We start from the raw sequence: 14683 nt of genomic DNA, 5'->3' as shown, positions 1-14683 counted from the left end.
CCCCCTTTTCAGTTTACTGGACACAGCATCAATATTGAGCATTTATTTGCACATCATTCAGCATAATGTTTTCTGATACAGCAATGCTTCTGATACTGGGGATAAACGGTTGTCTTTCAAACTCCCTCTGCACGCGATAGGATAGCGCTACACCAACCAGAGCAACGAAGGTGAAACAGAGCTTGTTGATAGATTAACATTCGCCGTATCCGGTCAGCAAAACTCCGAACACATCTTCCCTTTTTAAGAATGACTTCAGTGCCGTTCTTTGTTCTTTTCTCAGAGAAAAGTTCGCCAGTTTCTGTGTTTACTAGAAGCAAGCAAACAACTCGGCCGTCGTCATTATGGCCCCGCCCGCCGACTCTATACACAATGTGATTGGTCCATACAGCTCAGAAGGGTATTGAGAGTTCCTAGACGACACTTGCGGCCAGATTAAATTTGCTGCCGCTAGGGTGCGTCTAGATTTCTAGGCTAGATCTGTGCCACATGAGAGGAAAAAATCGGAATTGGGTCACTTGAACCATGCAGTGTAAATAGGGCCAAAGACACCAACTTGATTAATGTGACTGAGTTGGAGCAGACACTAAAATTAAAAACTGAACGTGTCTGTTCAATATAATGAGTGAGTCACCGCGCGAGTATCACAGCACTGAGCACTAACTGCAGGAGATAAATGAGCTGATGAGCTCTCATGATAAGAGCTGAGGTAATCGCGACAACACTCGCAGCATACATTCACAACGCGAGTTCAGTCTGGCGCGTTTCAGTTCATGCCTTTGCAAGCTTAACTTTCATAGAAATTAATTTGAAAAGTTAAAAGACTAACATTGCTCACCATAGCTCCGTTTAAATGAGTGCCTGTAGTTGGGAGCTGAGCTCTGAGTGTAATCTCCATCCCCCATGTGTGGTTTCAAAACATGCGGAAATGACTCCCTCTGCTGGCTGTAGTCTTTAGCCTTTGGCCAAACATTCCTCCTATGATGCAAATATCGTCAATTTGCGTCATAGGAGGAATTTTTCCAAAAATAAAAAGCAATAAATCTCTTGTCTCAGGGGGATATGAGGGGGGAAAGCACAATCATTTGAATATACTCCAGGGTTTCTACTGATACAAAGCCATATGCTAATCGCTGAAGTAACCCTTTAACACAATATTAAGTAAAATATCTAGCTCCTGACAGGCTGCCTTCTGTATTCCACTTACGAAAAAAGACGCAACATAGTGGCCTAAGCGTTTTGAACTGCGAGAGGCGTTACACTTTCTTTGTAAGTTGAATAAGGAAGGTGGTCTGGTGGAAGCTAGATATTTTTCACTTTATAACGTTTTAAATATAGATATTTTTCTTGCTCAAATGCATCGATTCACTTCAGAAGACCTTTATTAACCCCCGGAGCCATGTGGATTACTTTTATAATGGATACATGCACTTTTTGAGCTTCTCTCAATGGACTGTCTCTGTCATTATAAAGCTTAGAATCATCAGGATGTTTATTAATATAATTCTAAAATGTGTTCGTCAGAAAGAAGAAAGTCATATACACCTTGGATAGCTTGAGCATGAGTAAATCATGGGACAATTTTAAAGTGAACTAATCCTTGCATGTAAGTCTAGTGACATATATAAAAAAAGATTTTTTTAATTAAAAAAAAAGAAATTACATTTTGTTTAGCAAGGATTCATTCAATTGATCAAATACCATACCATGCACATTTTACTAAATAAATGTTCCCACTAGATGGCCCCTTTTTTGTTGACCAAATGATACCCATTTATCTCCAGACACTTACATTCAGACAATAAAAAAGGTTATACATTGAGGGTAGCCTGACAAGCCAGACCCACATCAAGATGTTTGGTCTGGAAACTCACCATAGACAGGGCTCAATCCGAGGGGCGGGATAAACGGTTGTCTTTCAAACTCCCTCTGCACGCGATAGGATAGCGCTACACCAACCAGAGCAACGAAGGTGAAACAGAGCTTGTTGATAGATTAAACATTTGCCGTATCCGGTCAGCAAAACTCCGAACACATCTTCCCTTTTTAAGAATGACTTCAGTGCCGTTCTTTTCTCAGAGAAAAGCTTAACTCCAAGTCTTCCAGATTCGCGGTCAAAGCTGATTCGAAAGACCGCCGCCGTTCGCCAGTTTCTCTGTTTACTAGAAGCACGCAAACGCAACTCGGCCGTCATCATTATGGCTCCGCCCACCGACTCTATACACGATGTGATTGGTCCGGCAAGAGTTAGGGGCAGCTCAGAAGGGTATTGAGAGTTGCTAGACGACACTCGCCGGCAGATTAAATTTGCTGCTGCTAGGGTGCGTCTAGATTTCTAGGCTACATCAACGGCAGAGCACGAAGAAATTTGGGCAGCGTCAATTCAGAGTTACACGATGTCCAGCCCTATCAGGTGAGTGAACACTTTTTGCATCCTTTTGCATCCAGTCTCAAAATACATATATATTAGTATTTGTAAAATCATTATGTATTCTTTCCTGTCTTTCTGTAGCCTTGGAATCCAAAGCTATAACCTGTCCAGCCTGTCTAAGAAGTACCGCAATAATGCCAAATATCTCAACACTTTCTCCACCTATGCTAAGTCATTATGCTGTCATTTTCATCACGTTCATCGTTTATGTGCGTTTCTGGTGGCTGTGAATATACGTGACAAATTCAAGCAGAAATTCTCAGGACCTTGCTCTCAAAAATGGTTTGGATACCAAAGAGTCTCTTCTGGCCTTAAGGTTGTGTCTGTTTGAGACACTGAATGCAGCTTTTGTCAAGTTCATAATGATGTTGTCTTTTTACAGCTGTATCTTGTACCCAGTACCTTGCTTTATTTATAACCAGTGGAAGGTGTTAATGATGTACTTGTTGCCTTGTATGTCTTCAGTATTTTCATAACAGAGCTATGCAAAATATATGTGGGTTTTATAGGTGTTAATATCACATCTGTACCTGGTGGTGAAACAATTATGCATCTTTGTTGGGACATTTTAAGTGCCCACTATGTCAAAAATGTTTTTAATTTAAGAGACATTTTTAAAATGTGAAGGTGGTTTTCTAGGAACACCAGAAAATAATTGTAATGGTTTATTGTTTACAAATGATTCATGCTAAATACAGTCACATTTAAATGCATTCATTCACTCAACATGAGGTCTGACAGGGTATAAATACATACATTTGTTTTTAAAGAATCACAAATTACCAGCCGCTCAATGCGTTAGCCAGTTCTGTTTCAAATCCAAATTGATGTTTGGAGATTTAGACCACGAGGTCAAAGTCGTCCCGCTGAAAAGAACAAACACAAAATTGTGATGTTAAATTAGCAATAAGTTCAAAAACTATTTTTTTGTTTAAACATTTCTTAACAGAGCAAAATCAGATTCTCCTGATGCTTATATGAAACACTTTAAACACACATTTAGAGTGTTTAGAGAACATGTCTAGCGTCATACCTTTAGCCCATACATGGAGGCATTGATTAAATATGAAAATATTTTCCTGAATTCATTTGATTAAGCTTTGTGTACAGTAGTGTTCAAATGTACAGAGTCCTTAGATTAAAAAGAGGAAATGAAGGCTAATGTTTTAACAAGAACACCTTAAATTGATCAAATGTACATTTAATAAGATTTCTATTTCAAATAAATGCTGTTCTTTTGAACTTTATATTCATTAAAGAATCCTGAAGTATCATTTGTCTGGTTATCACTATACCAAGCTCAATTTAAGATTGAACATTGGTCTGGAGAATCTGCTCTGTATTTTCTACTGCACAAGAGGAGTGATAAACGAGCATAAATTAAACGACTCTACGCAATCAAGTAGTCCTTCAACCAATCAGACCACCAGAGGCTTGATCAACGGGCATCGGGTTAAACGCGTGGAAAGCAGCACATCCCAAAGACTTTCAATTAATTCAATTGGAGAGGTACCAATCATAGACCATAAAAAAATAATTCATGTGTAAAAATGATTCTTCATGCTCCCTCCATTCTTTTACAATTTGAGCCTGATGAATTTTGACATAGACATAGTAATCTTGGAATATTGCCAAGATCTTTCTACATGGTTGTTTTTTTTTTAAATATGTCATCAATCAGAGAAGTAGCCTATAGGTTAGAAGAACTGTTGCCAAACATAAACTACAATATTGATCCAACCATAGGCTCTTAAGTGATTGCCATCAATTAGGATAATACTAAAAATGCAAACATATATTTTCAAACTACAACCTTTTATATATGTTTGTTTCTTTTTCTTGCTATTTTCTTAGTTGAAATTTCTAGGATCGGAACTTTTGGAATGCGAAAGCCGGGAAGAATTTGTGGTAACACATCATCTTACGGCCAAACTCATCTGAAGTTGAACTCTGCCCTTAGTGTAGTTGTGTCACTTAAATGTGTCACTTTATGCCAACAAGTCAAATAATCGATACTCTAGCCTATGAAAAAATTCTCGCACAAGGTGGGACACTTGTTGCTGGCATGCACAAATATTTTTTAGCAAGTACATACAAATTAGGGAAAATTGCTGAAAATTAAGTTAATGGATCATGCATTCTGGGCCAATACAATACACACTAAACACATCTCACTTTACGTGGGAAAACGCTCCATTTGGAAACGCTCCCACACCAGATGTAGTGTCTGTTATGTGACATCTCTTATGTGGAGCCTCCATATCTATCTATATAAGAATATCTTCTATATCTATATATTCTATATCTATAATTCTAATTTAGCCTATATGAATATGTCACTAGCCTATATCTATTCTAACTATCTGTTGCTGTCTATACCTATCAGTCAATACATGTTATTTAAATCTAGCCTAAATATAACTTACCAAAGTGCACTATAAATCTCACTTATGTCACAAAATGTATCTTCTCTCACAAAACCCATGAGGTGAAGATGGATTAACTTCACTTTTAAACTGTGGGGAATGAGGTTCATTCAGATGTGTGACTGTGTGGTTTGTTCCCACCCCTTTTAATCAAAGCAGTTTCGACCGTTTCGACAGGCGCACCTGATGGATGAAACACTTCGGTGCTTCGTTTAGCTGTAGTCACGTGGTGACATGGGTGTGTCGAATCACAGCTCGGAGCAGTGTTTCGAAGCATCTGCGCTTCGGAATCTCGACACAGCGTCAGGTTCGAGTCAGCCATCCCTAGTTCAAGCGTGAAGACCACAGCCAAAAATGGTTTTGCAGACGATGATTGTTCGTGTGTCCGACAGTCTGCCACTTGCTGCATCAATGCAGGAAGACGAGCAGGTATGAATATGGCAGCATAAAAGAAAAATTGTTCAAAGTTAAAATGCAAAACGTTTTTTTATGCTGAAAACTAGGCGATACATTGAGAAGTTATCGAGTCTTTGTTATTGCTGCTTTCTTTTGCCATTGTGATCTACTACATTTACGTTACTAACGTAATTATCTCTACAGTCTGGCCGAGACTTACAGAAGTATCAGAGTCAAGCCAAGCAGCTTTGCCAAAAACTCAACGAACAAAGTCCCGCACGATGCACTTTAGAGGCAGGTGCCATGAGCTTCCAGTAAGTAATGTTACCAACACAGCTAATAAACATGAGGCAGAACTGTCATTCTAATTCGTTAAAGGATCATTAAAATGCAATTAACTTTTTTTTTCTCATTAAGAATTGAATAACATAGGCCTACATATGTTGTAATACACTATTTCCAGAAACTATTTAAATATTTAATAAACATTTATTTTATTATATTTGATAAATTCATTTGGATTAAATTTATATTTTATGAACCGGAAGAACACTTGATTTCTCTTATTTAACCTAAAGTATTTATCCAAACATCAATATATAATAAATAAATTAAGATTTTGATGTCAGTATGATTTTTTTTTTTTTAAGTTATCTGGAAAAAAGGCTGTGTAAATGGACAAAAATCATTAGTCAATTTTGAGAAGCATCACACAATAAATATGCAGATATGGTTCACATAACTTATTAATTATTTTGGGTAACACTAACAGAAAAATAAGTTCTCATTTGTTAACATTAATTAATGCACTTCTAACTAACATGGATTAACAAAGGGTACATATATTTAAAAGCTACAGCATTTATTAATCTTTGAAAATGTTTCTTGATAAAAAATATGTTATTCACAGTTCATTAATGTTCCCCTATTATGCTTATTTTGAATATTCCCTTTCGTGCAGTGTGTAATATAGCTGTCTGTGAATGTAAATGGCATGCAAAGTTGTAAAGTCAAAAGTGCACAATAAATAAAGTTATTGTCTTCCCAAAGAAAGAATCAACTCTGAATCCCTTGACCTGTCGCTCAACACTGGATTCGCAAAATGCTTGCTCTTGAAAGATGGATCGGTACGCAGTTTATTTGGGCCAGCTTGCTCCTCTTACTTCACGGCTATTACCTAAAACTGTCTATTAATGCAGATTGTCTGACGTTTTAGGTAATAGTGGGCCCCAGCTGCTTAACATAAGTATTTTATTAAGACAGTAATAACTAAACATAAGTTTAATAAACACTTAACTTTCCTGTGTTTGGTTGCCTTTTCACGATGAATAGCTTGCTGCTGTATTCCTCATTTGTAAGATGATTGAATAAATGTAAATGTTCTTTGAGTACTTTAAAGGGGTGGTTCCGTGGTTTTTTCTAGACGTGGTTGTGTTTATGGGGTGCAGTATAACATGAATTAATACTTTTTTTATGCTGTATTTTTCATATTTTACCTTAATTCCACACAGCTGTCCACTGTCCTTTGAATGGCTCATTTGCTTCCTGTTTCTATGAAGGCCATCCCTTCTAAAAACGCAATGGTGTTAGATGGCCAAATGTAGTTTTATCGGTTTTTATTGGCCGAAGTGCCAAGCACAAGTTGTCCGGAAACGCCACGCCCCTTACCATCACGGGCAGAAGTCACATCTGCGGTGACTAGCAAGGGTTTATGATGTCACCAATCCGGGAAGAAGCTCATTGTAGTCCAAACCTGTTTTTGTTGGCAATAAACTGCCATAACTGTATAAGACAATATCTCCATTTGCATTGAACTTTCAGCACTGTAACTTTGCAGATACTGTTCATGCTCAAGCAGCAACATTACACACTAACTAAAGTTAAAAAAAATGAAATCGCATGCAACCACCCATTTAAGTAAAGGTAAAAGAAGGTGTGAGATTTGTTTTACCCACTTTAATGTTACATCAGTCATTCATGTTAGTGCTGGGCTAACGTATGCGCTGTTGATAGATTTCCCGCATGTGCACTGCAATAAATTAGAAATATAAACATCGATTTGTTGGTGTACATACTCTTTTTAAAGCTGATGGTGAGGAGTTACAGCTGCAACATCTCATAATGTACCTCACAATGAGTAGCGTATCACTGAGAAGAGTCCTGCTCAAGTCGTACTTACGATGGAGGTTCGGGTTGAATAACTAGTTCTTCCAATATTTCATCATTGGACTCGTGCTCGTAGATATGGTAAAAACAACGTCATCGTTACTGTCTTTACAGTGTACAATCACTGAGCTTTAGGAAGCCTCCAGAGCTGAAGTTCAGTTATGGCGATGGCCGTTTAGCTTCTGACGTGTGCTATATGTTGTCTTGGAATGGCAGATTAAATGTAGACAAAAGAATTGTAATGGTTTATTGTTTACAAATGATTCATGCAAAATACAGTCACATTTAAATGCATTCATTCACTCAACATGAGGTCTGACAGGGTATAAATCCATACATTTGTTTTTTAAGAATCACAAATTACCAGCCGCTCAATGCGTTAGCCAGTTCTGTTTCAAATCCAAATTGATGTTTGGAGATTTAGACCACGAGGTCAAAGTCGTCCCGCTGAAAAGAACAAACATGTAAGGTTATTATGGTAATGGGAGTTTGATTATGACATGCACAGTAATCGGTTTACCAATCAGAGCAGAAGTAGAGGAGGGTCTCGGAAAAGGAGGGACTGAATCATCTGACGAGTACTTTGAGAATCATTGAAAAAATGTGATGTGCATTTGAAAATTTGATGCATGTAAACCTGTTTTAGGAGACATCCAAAACAAATTCAGGAACCTTTAAAATAGCTTAATAGGGGCACTTTTACTAATGTTCACAGATGTAACTTTTGATCTTAAAAATGTTTTAAATGTGGAGATACTATGCTGTAGAAATATTGGTCGTAATTTATTTAAAATTAACAAATTTTAAACTGTTACCATTTTTTTGCCGTAAAACAATTGTGTGACTCTTTAAATTGCAATTGAATAAATGATTGTTCTAGTGTTGTCACGATACCAAATTTTTGACTTCGGATACCAGACTAAAATACCTCGATACCGATACTAAAATCGATCCCACTGTAAAAACAAACAAAAAACAGGTAATATGAATAATATGACAACAGAACTTATTATTCATTGTTTTATTTTTTAACTAAAAATTCACTTGGCCAGCATGTTCCTGCCCTGGTTTTTGACCATTCCCTTCTGTTATTGCTATAATAACTGCATGCCAGTGTGAAGATCTTTACAGAGATCATCATTATCAATCATGTTATCATTCACTAACCTTTCACTTCTCAACAGGTTGGGATGACCAAAATCTTATTTTATTATACGAGTAATTTGATATTTTTTAAATGTAATCTTATAATTATAATATAGATTTTTAATTGTATCTGTTTTTAAAAATAAGCACAAAAAAATGCTAATTACAAACAATTCAACAAAAACAGTGCTTTATTTTTCAGCTTCATTAGGTCTATTTAACAGTACCATGTCAAGAAAGAAATTAAATAATCAAATATAAAACTGCTTAGTCGTCACTCTTTAATTTAACTATACACTGATTCTTAATAAATATATTTTAGTTATTTAGCCAATCATGTGGTGGTTTTCTATTTTTCATTGTTTGCTTAACATTAATCACAGAATATTAGGTCTGGCTTACCTGCAATGATCTAATTACCTCAGCTGTATAGGCTACGCTCACTGAAGAAATATCCGACTGTGTTTACCTGAATACTCCCCAGACCATGCATTTTTACTTATGTTTGACCATTCAAACCCCAATAATAATCCGCGAAAGAACTGAATGGCGATCGCATATTTGTTGTCTGAAAGGCGTGTGCGCGCGCTTCAGGTCAGAGTCCGGTAGCGCGAGCTATATCGTGCAACACTAGATTGTTCCTGTCAATCCAATTAAAATTCCAATTCAACATCCTGTGGGATGTGTGGCCAATTTAATTCAGATTGACTCGTGAACCTGAAAGGGGGCCAACTCTGATAGATGATCATAGAGCTTGTGGTTGAATCTGGTTCATAAATCCATTTTGTTTTCCAGCTATGTCATTGAGAAAGGAGTGTGTTACTTGGCCTTCTGTGAAGCAGGATTCCCAAAGAAACTAGTGTATGGCTTTCTGGAGGAACTGGAGCGAGAATTCAATGATCAGTATGGGGCAAAGATCCTGTCAGTGTCACGGCCATACTTTTTTATCGAATTTGGTGAGAAACATCTTATTGATATAAGCGCAATTAGAATGTATAACTTAACTTCCTCAAGGTTATATATACTGTTCAAAAGTTAAGGTTTAGTTCACTTTAAAGTGAAAATTAGCCCATGATTTACTCATCCTCAACACATCCTAGGTGTATATTACTTTCTTCTTTCTGATAAACATAATCAGAGTTATATCAATAAATATCTTGATGTTTCCAAGCTTTATAATGGTAGTGAATGGGGCCTACATGTTTGAAGCTCAAAAAAGTGCATCCATCCATCATAAACATAATAAAAGGTTAATAAAAGGGCCTTTTGAAGCGACTAAATGGGGTTGTATGAGAAAAATATCCATATTTAACACACTATTAAGTAAAATATCTAGCTCCTGTTAGGGGTTGACAGTTTTGACCCATAGACCAGATATGTGAAATGAAGACCAGGAGTCAGGATGTTCAATCATCGGAGAGAATTTTACTGAAGAATAGTTTGCAGTTTCATCGGTAGAGTCAGCTTCAGAGTCTCTCAGGGCGGTGGCAAGACAGACTCTTCTCTACCTTACACAAAATTACCACACCAGTTATACCAATTTCAAGGGCATGATTTACATCATTACAAACACGTGGAATATTACTGATTGGCTTTAAGTCTAAACAATGTGTCACACGAGAATAGATAGGAGATGTTGTTGTTGTTGTTAATCAGGATGTATACATCAGACAATCCCAAGATTGGGGTAGTGCTGACTTCAGAGGAGTCCTAGAAAGACGCCAAGAGGTCTAGGGTGTGAGAAAAGCGGTCCCATCCAGTCGGAAGACCTGCACAGTACATGTAACACACACACACAAGACTCTAGGGCACATCTCTCCTCCAAGGTTAGTGCAGCAGTGAGCTTATCAACAGAACAGAGAACAGAATCTCCAGAAAGAAAAGTATGACTAATGTCATCTTCCTCATTCTATAAAGAAATATAAAGACAAAAATGTACTTCTATCAATGGGAAAAATCACAATTGGGAGACTCAAATCCTCCCACCCCTTCCTGTCCTGGGGTTACTAACAACAGGCAGGATTCACCTCTTGGAAGTTCTAACTTTCTCTCCAAGGCCCTGCTGGTCAGGACCCAGAGATACAGGTCTGGCTATCTCGGTCAGACTGTCTTTGTCAGACCGTCTCTGGAAAGCAAATTAGACACCATACAGCAGACATCATATTAAATAATAGTTAAATGTATTAATAATCACATAATTATTGATTGTCAATAATTATTCATTTTGAAAGGATAATAACTGATTATTTAATTCATGAGGTTATTAAAAATCATTCAAAAGGATAAGATGCATATGATGAAGAGGCAAGGGTGTCGGCCCACCCCCCTTCACTCCTGACAGGCCGCCTTCTGTATTCCACTTACGAAAAAAGACGCAACATAGTGGCCTAAGCGTTTTGAACTGCGAGAGGCGTTACACTTTCTTTGTAAGTTGAATAAGGAAGGTGGTCTGGTGGAAGCTAGATATTTTTCACTTTATAACGTTTTAAATATAGATATTTTTCTTGCTCAAATGCATCGATTCACTTCAGAAGACCTTTATTAACCCCCGGAGCCATGTGGATTACTTTTATAATGGATACATGCACTTTTTGAGCTTCTCTCAATGGACTGTCTCTGTCATTATAAAGCTTAGAATCATCAGGATGTTTATTAATATAATTCTAAAATGTGTTCGTCAGAAAGAAGAAAGTCATATACACCTTGGATAGCTTGAGCATGAGTAAATCATGGGACAATTTTAAAGTGAACTAATCCTTGCATGTAAGTCTAAGATTTTTTTAATTAAAAAAAATTAATAAATTACATTTTGTTTAGCAAGGATTCATTCAATTGATCAAATTTGACCATACATGCACATTTTACTAAATAAATGTGCCCACTAGATGGCTATTTTTTTATTTTACAAATGATACCCATTTATCTCCAGACACTTACATTCAGAAAACCAAAAGGTTATACATCGACGACAGAGCAAGAAGAAATTTGAGCAGTGTCAATTCAGAGTTACACGATGTCCATAGGATCATGGTCGCTAATATAGAGGAAGTGCTCCAGCGTGGAGAAGCCCTATCAGGTGAGTGAACACTTTTTGCATCCTGCTTCAGTCTCAAAATACTATTTGTATTTGTAAAATCATTATGTATTCTTTCCTGTCTTTCTGTAGCCTTGGAATCCAAAGCTAGTAACCTGTCCAGCCTGTCTAAGAAGTACCGCAATAATGCCAAATATCTCAACACACGCTCCACCTATGCTAAGGTGGCTGCCGGTGCTGTCATTTTCATTACGCTCATTGTTTATGTGCGTTACTCAACACGCACATAAACGTTTTATGTGCGTATACGTTTTATGTGCTGTGTATCTCAACACTTTCTCCACCTATGCTAAGGTGGCTGCCGGTGCTGTCATTTTCATCACGTTCATCGTTTATGTGCGTTTCTGGTGGCTGTGAATATACGTGACAAATTCAAGCAGAAATTCTCAGGACCTCGCTCTCAAAAATGGTTTGGATACCAAAGAGTCTCTTCTGGCCTTAAGGTTGTGTCTGTTTGAGACACTGAATGCAGCTTTTGTCAAGTTCATAATGATGTTGTCTTTTTACAGCTGTATCTTGTACCCAGTACCTTGCTTTATTTATAACCAGTGGAAGGTGTTAATGATGTACTTGTTGCCTTGTATGTCTTCAGTATGTTCATAACAGAGCTATGCAAAGTATATGTGGGTTTTATAGGTGTTCATATCACATCTGTACCTGGTGGTGAAACAATTATGCATCTTTGTTGGGACATTTTAAGTGCCCACTATGTCAAAAATGTTTTTAATTTAAGAGACATTTTTAAAATGTGAAGGTGGTTTTCTAGGAACACCAGAGTAAATGTAGACAAAAGAATTGTAATGGTTTATTGTTTACAAATGATTCATGCTAAATACAGTCACATTTAAATGCATTCATTCACTCAACATGAGGTCTGACAGGGTATAAATACATACATTTGTTTTTAAAGAATCACAAATTACCAGCCGCTCAATGCGTTAGCCAGTTCTGTTTCAAATCCAAATTGATGTTTGGAGATTTAGACCACGAGGTCAAAGTCGTCCCGCTGAAAAGAACAAACACAAAATTGTGATGTTAAATTAGCAATAAGTTCAAAAACTATTTTTTTGTTTAAACATTTCTTAACAGAGCAAAATCAGATTCTCCTGATGCTTATATGAAACACTTTAAACACACATTTAGAGTGTTTAGAGAACATGTCTAGCGTCATACCTTTAGCCCATACATGGAGGCATTGATTAAATATGAAAATATTTTCCTGAATTCATTTGATTAAGCTTTGTGTACAGTAGTGTTCAAATGTACAGAGTCCTTAGATTAAAAAGAGGAAATGAAGGCTAATGTTTTAACAAGAACACCTTAAATTGATCAAATGTACATTTAATAAGATTTCTATTTCAAATAAATGCTGTTCTTTTGAACTTTATATTCATTAAAGAATCCTGAAGTATCATTTGTCTGGTTATCACTATACCAAGCTCAATTTAAGATTGAACATTGGTCTGGAGAATCTGCTCTGTATTTTCTACTGCACAAGAGGAGTGATAAACGAGCATAAATTAAACGACTCTACGCAATCAAGTAGTCCTTCAACCAATCAGACCACCAGAGGCTTGATCAACGGGCATCGGGTTAAACGCGTGGAAAGCAGCACATCCCAAAGACTTTCAATTAATTCAATTGGAGAGGTACCAATCATAGACCATAAAAAAATAATTCATGTGTAAAAATTATTCTTCATGCTCCCTCCATTCTTTTACAATTTGAGCCTGATGAATCTTGACATAGACAGACCATGCGTCTTAATCAGCTCCCTAGTTCACTAGTCAGGGCACTGATCAGGACATAAATCAATGGGCTGACTCCCTGATCAGTGCCCTGACAACTGAAATAGGGAGCTGATTGAGATGCACCCATAGTCATCTTGGAATATGGCCAAGATCTTTCTACATGGTTGTTTAACAAAAAAAAAAACAAAAAAAAAAACAACAACAACACTTTTCATACGTCATCAATCAGGGTTAGAAGTATCCGAGGTTAGAAGAACTGAAAAAATAAAATAAAAAAATAAAGGTTAGAAGAACTGTTGCCAAACATAAACTACAATATTGATCCACTTAAGCGTTTGCCTTTTTAAATCCATCAATTAGGATATATAATACTAAAAATGCAAACATTATCAAACTACAACCTTTTATATATGTTTGTTTCCTTTTCTTGCTATTTTCTTAGTTAAAATTTCTAGGATCGGAACTTTTGGAATGCGAAAGCCGGGAAGAATTTGTGGTAACACATCATCTTACGGCCAAACTCATCTGAAGTTGAACTCTGCCCTTAGTGTAGTTGTGTCACTTAGTACAAATGTGTCACTTTATGCCAACAAGTCAAATAATCGATCACTTTAAATAGACTGAAGTTCAAGCTAGTGATAGGCAGAGCGAGGCTTCGTGAAGCACTGAAACAGTTTAAGCAAATGTACCGAAGCTTCGAAACAACCAAGGGGGTAATCTAGCGCTCGGAAAGCGTTCCACCCCTAGGGGCTGCCATTGCTAACCAAGCCATCACCTGCTGTTAGCATCCCATTGACTCCCATTCATTTTTGAGTCACTTTGACAGTGAATAACTTTACATCTGAGATGTTTAAAGACTCCATTTGTCCATTGTTTATTTCTAAAGAAACACGACAATGTATAAAAGGCCCCATTACCTTGTATCTTACACTATCGCCCCGCAGAAGCTGTTTTTGTAAAAATAGGCTAACGATTGCGTCATAACCAACGCGACCCTGTCGCACAGTTGAGAAATTACCGTATAGACCTGAGGAGACGCTCGCAGGCAATCTTTTACTGTCTATGAGGCAGTCGGGGGGACGTGGAGACATAAAGTCTGATAAAGTCAAGGGGGAAGAATGGGAAGAAGCCCATAGTGAGCCAAAAGCAACGGGAGAAAATATTTAAACAACGTGATTCAGATTTCGCTTTCCACAACTACTAGAAGACCTACAGCTGTCCGACAGGAGGCTCACGTCACATCTACGTCGTCAAGCTCAGTCTGAGCCTGCGC

The 14683-nt window shown here is 37.2% G+C and overlaps 1 protein-coding gene across 1 annotated transcript; it reads left to right on the top strand.

The window, feature by feature from the left end:
* The first annotated feature begins 5211 nt into the window (after window positions 1–5211).
* LOC137076037 (vesicle-trafficking protein SEC22b-A-like) lies at window positions 5212–12176 on the top strand. The gene is made up of 6 exons (XM_067444977.1): window positions 5212–5286; window positions 5458–5567; window positions 9361–9521; window positions 11495–11641; window positions 11732–11823; window positions 11954–12176. The coding sequence occupies exons 1-6, from the start codon at window positions 5212–5214 to the stop codon at window positions 12014–12016; spliced, it is 648 nt and encodes a 215-aa protein (XP_067301078.1). The 3' UTR covers window positions 12017–12176.
* Window positions 12177–14683: the final 2507 nt, after the last annotated feature.

The sequence above is a fragment of the Pseudorasbora parva genome, chromosome 5 (assembly GCF_024679245.1).
Source record: "Pseudorasbora parva isolate DD20220531a chromosome 5, ASM2467924v1, whole genome shotgun sequence".
Lineage (NCBI taxonomy): Eukaryota > Metazoa > Chordata > Actinopteri > Cypriniformes > Gobionidae > Pseudorasbora > Pseudorasbora parva.
This window is presented reverse-complemented; position numbering and strand designations above follow the sequence as displayed.

Excerpts from the sequence above, each read along its gene's own strand:
- LOC137076037 (XM_067444977.1), top strand. The coding sequence starts at position 5,212 with ATGGTTTTGCAGACGATGATTGTTCGTGTGTCCGACAGTCTGCCACTT. Across the intron at positions 5,287-5,457 it reads CAATGCAGGAAGACGAGCAG|TCTGGCCGAGACTTACAGAA; the intron begins GTATGAATATGG and ends TTATCTCTACAG. Across the intron at positions 11,824-11,953 it reads CACGCTCCACCTATGCTAAG|GTGGCTGCCGGTGCTGTCAT; the intron begins GTGGCTGCCGGT and ends ACCTATGCTAAG.